General features: G+C 37.3%; 1 protein-coding gene across 1 annotated transcript in view; it reads right to left on the minus strand.

Annotated features, from left to right (window-relative positions):
* Window positions 1-8,103, minus strand: part of ABCB10 (ATP binding cassette subfamily B member 10) — a 17,262-nt gene extending 9,159 nt beyond the window's left edge. Inside the window, exons 1-5 of the mRNA XM_008643293.2 lie at window positions 5,846-8,103; window positions 5,291-5,493; window positions 3,506-3,640; window positions 1,972-2,118; window positions 1,084-1,219 (exon numbers count right to left, since the gene is read on the minus strand). Coding sequence (XP_008641515.1) covers window positions 1,084-1,219; window positions 1,972-2,118; window positions 3,506-3,640; window positions 5,291-5,493; window positions 5,846-6,008 — 784 coding nt within the window. The 5' untranslated portion in view covers window positions 6,009-8,103. The remainder of the gene's footprint in view (window positions 1-1,083; window positions 1,220-1,971; window positions 2,119-3,505; window positions 3,641-5,290; window positions 5,494-5,845) is intronic.
* Between the last annotated feature and the right edge of the window lie 12 nt (window positions 8,104-8,115).

Here is an 8,115-nt window from a genome sequence, read left to right on the forward strand (position 1 = left end):
TATATATATATATATATATATATATATATATATATATATATATATATATATATATATATATATATATATATATATATATATATATATATATATAAAGGGTTTGTTTTTGCAGAGCAACAATCCCAACTCAAGGTTTTTAAGCGTAGGCAGGGTGTTTCATCATGTTGCTGCTGAGGACTACCTGAAAGCAATTTTTATAGCAAATTGCTATTTTATAGCAAATAAAAGTTAATTCAGTGAGATTTTTAGCAGTGCTTCTAATCTTCGTTTATTTAACATTAGCTTGTCCCATGTTTTCAAAGTGCCAGATATCTCTCCATTGAGCAAACTTCAATGATTTAAGCAGAGAAGAAAGGGGGCTGGTAGTTGGAATGGGTGCCACTGGAATTTTGACATACAAGGAAGCAGGTTTGTTAAATTTTGCCCTCAGGGACATCTTTGTGCTCCCCATGATAGCAGGCCTAGTCTTAAAAAAGAAAACTACCGGCAAGCTGCATTGCCCTCCTAGTCTATCAGAAGTAACAGACTCAGTTTAAAGAAGAATGCTTCCAGTTAGTTGTCGAACTTCCAAGCAACTTATCTTCATTTTTGCCTGTATGCAGTCATGAAGACAGCTCTGTCAAAAAGATGAACATCTTGTTGCTGGGCCAGTAGATTACAGAGTGTGGGCTTCAAGGAGGAGTCAGTGAGTAAGCAAAACCAGAAGGTTAGCACCACAGTGCAGTATTCTGCTGGCACTTTGTTTACTCTCCTAGTTGAGGACACTCTATACTGAGTTACAGCTAAATGCTATACACAATACAGCAAGTACCTTAATTTAGACCTGAAGAAAATTAAAGTAATATATGCTGTCATATGCCCACATTGAAAAAAACCAACCTTTATTTTGGGGAAAAAGAAGGCTTATATTAAGTTATTGATTATTATTTTCATTAACTCTTCAGAAAAAAAATTATGATTTCTTGAAAAGTTCATTTGGAAGACTTTTTAAGAAAGTCAGGTCTTTTGAGAGCTTCTTCCCTCCCGCCCCTATAATGACTGTAATGCTTTGAAGTGAAGAAAATCTAATTTCCCATTCCATACCTCCAATGCTTATTCCAACCCAGAAAGCATACATTAGGAAAGATGAGAGTTCACCAACTGTCATGTAAGCACTGCCCATTAGTAATCCACCTTTGTATAACACTGAGAGGACAATTAGGTTTCCAGAAAGCCCAGTCTAAAGAAAAAGGAAAAGGCAGATTTTGTCACATACATCTTAAATTTCATCCTCTAAAATGTTGTCTCAGAATTTTCCTTGTAATAAAAAGAACTCTCACACTATAGGTATCTAGGCTTTTGGAGAAGTGAGGTAAATTCAACAATTCTAGCGTAAAGCCAGCCAACAGCCAGCCAGACATCCAGTGGCACTGTGCTATCCAACAGGTGTTCAAAAAGCAAGCAACTCTTTTTTGGCTTTTTTTCCCCAAGGTGGAAAGGAACACTAAACATTATTCTTAACCATTGTTACCAAGGAAGAATTGGTCGTCGGCAGTTACGTTCCACTTTTAGAATTCGATTAAACAAAGTTATGGAAAAATCCAAGCCTCCCTCCCCTACCTGTGCACTCCCCACCTCCCTATGCATTGATGCTCCTCTCATCAGGGAGCCAAACCTCTAAATGCAAAGGGCAGGGGAGGGTTTCCACCGGTTTAATTCCTTGAATAGAAGGTGTGGCCTCAGAGAAGTAGTCCCCAGCTATGGGGTGTGGGGCAGAACTAGAGGCTTAAAGTAACTTTATCATATCATTTTATCTTGAAATGCAGTTTCACAGCAATTTTGACTGATTTAAGTCCAGTCTTCCCACAGTTTTATGTAGGTTCAATTTATTCTCAATCATTTACTTGCAGATTTCTAAGTATCATCAGGAGTTTTGAAACAATTGACACTTTGCATAACATGGTTGGCTTACTTTCATTAAAATATACTTACTGCTCCAAAGAAGCCTGCCCGAGCTAGTGCTTCTTTTTTACCCAGCTGTAGCACATAATCAACTTTATTTGTATACTTCTCCATTTCAGCCACTTCTTGCCCAAAAGCTCGAACTGTTCTGATGTTTCCGATACGCTCTTCAGCTAACTGCATAGAAGCAAAGCACAAAACAGATGCACAGAGACACACAATTTGAAATGCTTACATTACAGAACATCTGAAAGTTAAACCAATATCACTTCACTAATCTACATATCTTTGGATAGCACTGTAAAATTTCTCATGCCTTCCTCTCCCCACCCCAACTCCCTTTTTTTAAATTCTATTAACTTAAAAGCAAACTGCATGCCCAGGCAGTTTTAAAAAACCTCAAGATTGTCTTAAGTGCTAGCAGAGACAGAAGAATATAAAAGTAGGGTTAAAAAATTTGGTGTGAACAACACCCATAGGGAAATTACTACTCACAATAACTTGCAATAACAACGTGGGAAGAGAAAAAATAAAGAATATTCTGTTCCATACTAAATCATGCAAAAAAGCCTGCAGTTATTTCCTAAAACAATTCCACTCATTTGATCAAAGCAATGCTGGGAATTAATTTAGCCCAACTACTAATGTCTCATTTCAACTCAGTATTTTAACTTCTAAACAGCAAAGTATTAATTCTAAAATACCTGAATTGTAACCAATTACACTAAGTTGTTAATGGACACTGTGATGGTCTTAGAAAAAACAAGTCTCCCTTTTGTAAGTAAAAGTATGATATAAAAATATAATTCTCCTTCTTCCATCCCCCATTCAACCTGAAAATTTGAATGGAGCAACAATTGCTTGTTCATATGAAGTCCCACACCTGGTTTACAAAGGCACGAGCTTCCCATCAACAGAGTCTGAGGAAGACAAACAGAAGAGGGCTAATCTTCCTTTTGCTCAGTCCTACAAAGGACATCCCAAGTTTATAACAGTTGACAACTGTGACTGTTTTAACTAGAGCTTTCCTAATTATATTTCTATGCTTTATAAAAAATGTTTCCCCACCCTAAACCTTTCAGTAAAATGTTTAAGAAACAGGCGCCATAAACATTTAAGAGCTGAGAGGTCAAGCATCAGGGATGCATTCCAGAGACGGACTTGGTAGCAAAGGAAGCATCCATCTAGGATGCTCCTGATAGCTTTAAGCTCAAAACCATAATCCAAGAAAAGTGTTTTTCAAACCTAGGTACCAAATTACACAAGACTTCATAGGCTGGCTTTTTTTATGCTCTCACAAAGCTAAAGTCTAACCTCCTTACAGTTTCCTACATTTCCAAATTCTCAAGGCCTAGTATCTCTGCATTATATTGTTATGGACAAGGGAAGCATGGTTGTTTTTGAGATCTATGAGTAAGCGTTACTGACATTTACCTTTCATACTACTCAGGTGCAAAACTACAGGGTCAGAACTAACAGTACAGTTGTCTTCAGAAGATCTGTAACTTCAGAGATATTAACCTAAATACACTAGAGCAACTTTAAAGTTAACTAGAAAGGTTACCTGAGTTGCTTCTGCAAGAGAATCTTGAGTCATTTTAGTAAGTTTTCGCAAGTATCTGCCATAAATCACAGCCACGACAGCCAAGGGTGGCACAACACTCAGTACAAATGCAGCAAGGCTAGGGGACACAAAAAACTAGAAGAAAAAGGTATTGTCAGAGTTTAGCATTCAGATTAAAAATAATCCCTGGAGTACTGAAGTGCAACTTCCCTTCCTACTTTTCTAAAACCAGGAGGGATTTAGTGCTGCTATGCTTTCATTTATCATGTTTTAATTCTTTTCCAGGCAAAATATCCATTCTTCCACAGCATTTGGGAGGTTAGAACAAAGGACTATAAACAAAGCCATCTGGATTTAATTTCTAGCTTTCTCACTGGTTCACTGTGTGGTCTTAGTCAAGCATCTTAACCTGCCAGTAAACAGGCCTACCAGGAAATCTCTTGGGGATGCTGAAAGACATAAGCTATTACACAGTTTCTAAAGTGCTTTCACAACTATTAAATAGGTGGTGTAATACAGAAACTGTGAGTAGAGAAATATCATACAGTACTTCTGGGTAACTGAGGAACAAATAGATGGAGCCACCAGTACTCCCTGACACCCACGAATGGGTGGAACAGTGTATTTAATTTACTACTGCAAATCTTACCACTTGTAACAATCATCATCAACGCACCTAAAGAGGTTCTCTTCATAAGATTTATTGAAATTAGATCTAGTGTGTTTTAATTTCAACTTGCTTTCTGTATTGAAAACAAAAATCTCCAGAAAAATTCAAAATCAACATAATTGACAGGCTTTATAATAATTTCATAATAATATCTTCTTTCTGGGCAAGCTTTTATAGCCCACCTCTTACAACCGTCTCATGGCAGTATTTTGGAGCAGAATGCATTATATAAAGTTATCTCATTTTATCTGTGGTTAAGATAAAACCTTAGACTCTCTTTGTAAGAGAGTACAGAAAGCCATAATTCTTATCAGTGACAAAATATTAAAGCTTTAAAGCTTCATAGTGGAAACTCTTAACAGTTTCTAATAATGACAATATTGGAAGCTTATTTTTATGAGGAGACTATTTGCTATCTGTTTTTAACTCCAGGTAGACAGCAGAAACTACTACACCTTCATTCAAGATAATTGCAATCAATGCATAAGCATAAAAAAATTAATGCCACAAAAAAAACCATCAAGAGAAGTCAGATTTTCATGTAAACCAACTGACCACCAAGGAATATTAACTGATGCACTGCACTGAAGCCTTCATTAACAGGCTTTCTACATAAATATATTCTTTACTGACAGACTAAAGCAGGAAGACTAATGCTTGTAAAAATCCTCTGCATTAATTAAATATGTGATGCTGCCTTTGCTCACCTAGGCTTTAACCAGAATCAACCAACTTTAATGATTTTCATATCAGGCCCTTCTTACCATATTTTACCAACAACCACGGGAATGTTATCACTGATTTTAGCATCTCCAGTAAGAATGGAATTCAGCTATTTGCCTACTACGTTTTGCTTGATAACTTTGGGTAGCAACAGTAGTTAATTTCAATCCTTCATCCTCCAAATTTTGCTTGTGAGTAAATATCAAGTGGCTGGCTACAGGCACATCACCTATTGCAATAATCTCTGCATCAGTTGTAGATAACCAATGAAATACACTTGCATCCAAGAGCACACAATTGTTCCTGGACTGACTCAAACTCACACTCACCTAACAGAACAGAAGCAAATGTGAAACTACAAGAAGTGTCAAGCAAATAAGAGACCACCATACCATCATTCCAACCCCCACAGATGCTTGTGCTCCGGCCCTGAGCCCATCTGAAAGGTTTTCAGTCACTGAGCGGCCCAAGAGGGCTGTATCTGAAGATAAGCGGTTTATCAGCTCTCCTGTTCTGCTCTTGTCAAAAAAAGCCATTTCTTGCTTCACAATAGAGGAGAACGTGGTCGCTCTCAAACGTTTCACAATTCTTTGTCCTGTCAGAAACATAAGTCAGTCAAGCATGACACAAGAGGCTTTACACAGACACCAACAATATAAAAATCACAGGATTGCACAGCACTGAACAAAGCACATTACAGGGAAGAGAGTCTGGTAAGATCTGTCAGATGAGATTTTTAAGATGTCACCTAACAGTAAATAAAATTGAGCAATCATTCCAGCATACTTGTCTTTGCACTATTAGTTTACCTTTCCTCTGGTTAAAAAAAGCTACTGATTCCAAGATCATCTTTTGGCCATGGCCAAGAATTTATTTAAGATCATTAGATATCCTGACTCTGCAAAAAACAAGATGACTCTCAGTACCACTTTTGCTTCTGTTTTTACCTGCAGTCTGCATGAGGTAGACACGAGTAGCATTAGCAGCAGCACCACATAAAAAGATTCCACTTAGCAAGGCACACAGGCTGGTCAGGCTGTCAGTGAAATCCTCACTGGGATTTGTATAAATAATGTCAATAACTTTCCCCATAAAGAAAGGGGCTGACATGGTAATGACACTGGAAACTGCCAAAAAGCCAACAGCAGCTGCAAATCAACAAGAGAAAGGAAAGTTATTCTGAAGTTACAAGATCATTAATAGTACAAATGAAATGATTTTTCAATTGAAATTTCTATTAAGTTTGCAAGTGCCAATTGAAATAATCAGCACTCTTTCACACCCAGTTCTGAAAGGGGTATTTTAAGCCACTGTATAAATTAACCTAGGCAAGGCATATTTTAAGACTCTGAAAGCCTCTGTATTCAATCACAGTCCTGGAATCACTTCTCTTGTCTAATCTTCAACAGCACCATCCAACAAAGATAACTTTTCACAGGTGTCACTCTTAGAGAGCATTGGCAGTTACCAAATTCTCACACACAATCCTTCAGCTCCTGTTTCGTTTGGATTTTATTATTAATGTTTGTTACTGTATGAAAGCTTCCAGTTGTCTGTTTTTGAGATAACAATGGACTGAAGTAAAGATCTCATCTGAGAACCATTTAACCACGCAATTTTATTGGAGGAAAAAAAAAACCAACCCAAAAAACAAAAATCCCCCATAATTTTATTTCCTCTTGACTGATGGATTTTATAAACATTCATTTTGTTTTACTCTTTACTATTGTTGGTCTAAAAGAAAAATAGCCTAAGTCTTAATTAGAAGTACATTAGCTGATAAGCAGAGCTCTTGAATTCCAGTTGCAGGATCACCCATGGAACAACCTGTGTCGCTCTTTGAGGGTGTATCACAAAGTATGAAAATCACACTGGACCAAAACTCAGCCTTTTGAGCTTAAATCTGCAAAGAGATTTCTTGAGCCAAGAACACAGTTTAATTCTAAAAAGGCAAGCCAAGCTTGGAAGGCTGAGAGCTAGAAAAAAATCACATCTTAATTGAAAACTGAACAAATTTGATATGAAAACCACTGAACCACAACAAACAATGATATTTATATAGCATCATTTTCCAAAAACCAACCACACACTTAAAGCAACCATTCATAGGATTGCTACAAAACTTCTAGCAAATAATGCCTTTGAAGACAAAAATAGACTGTGTTGAAAGTCCTGACATTTAGTTGCATTCTACTGAGCTTCTTGTATCACTTCTATGATGAAGACAGCAGCCAGCCTACCAGCATCACACTGCTGTAAGCAATATTTCTAACACCTGACACAGATAGTCTGACGCCTCTTACCACCTCCACACACACGTGGAAAGTTTTGTCTCAGTTTTTACTTGAAGTGTAAATACAGCTGTGTAAAGAAGAATTCAGAGTACAAAAAATGCATACCTGCAGCCTGTGCTTCTTATTCAAGATTTGTTTGCAATCTTTCCCTTGTGTTACACTCAGGCCAGCAAGTGTGTGAAAGATACAGGATTTGGATCTTTAACTTGAAGCTATAGAAACTATAAGAAACCAGAGGAGAAAGGGAAAAACCTTCTGCTGCAAACTTATTGATCTATGCCATAGGCACATCTCACAAGGATGTTACTTACTAGCTAAAAATTCATGAATGACCTTACTAACAGGTTGGCAGCACTGGTGTATTCAAACTGTAAAGCAGCAGGGAAAAACCCAACAAAACTCAGGTCATTTCCTGTCAGAAAAAGCTGGTTGGTCTCCAAGGCAGCTGGAGATGGACAAAAGCATTGATTATAAGCACAGTACTGCATGGCAGCTCAGTGTTCATTAGTTCAGACAATTTCTCAGTTACGGATGGAACAGTACACCTGAACTGCAGATACAAATATTCACAGAAGGAAGAAGACTGTATGGCTAAAAACCCCCATATGTTTCTGTCCAGTGGCTTGAATTTATCTTCAGCTCTTCTTCATTCAAACTAGCACGGGTTTCACTGTAATTACTTCCAACAGCCTTAACTGAATGAAGAGCAAATACTAGTACCTAAAGCAATCTGAAAACTACTGAACTAAGCAACATACCTGTCTTTATTAATTTAATCACAAATCACATGCAAAATAAGGTTCCCTAGTTGAGACTCTCATCTTGATTAGACCAGCAGACCAACTAGAAAACAGCACAGTTGCCAAGGGGCTGCTGTTTTTTGTTTGTTTTAAAATGTTGACTATTTGAAAAAACGGGAACCA

This window comes from Corvus brachyrhynchos, unplaced genomic scaffold, assembly GCF_000691975.1.
Source record: "Corvus brachyrhynchos isolate BGI_N302 unplaced genomic scaffold, ASM69197v1 scaffold70, whole genome shotgun sequence".
In the NCBI taxonomy this organism is placed as follows: domain Eukaryota; kingdom Metazoa; phylum Chordata; class Aves; order Passeriformes; family Corvidae; genus Corvus; species Corvus brachyrhynchos.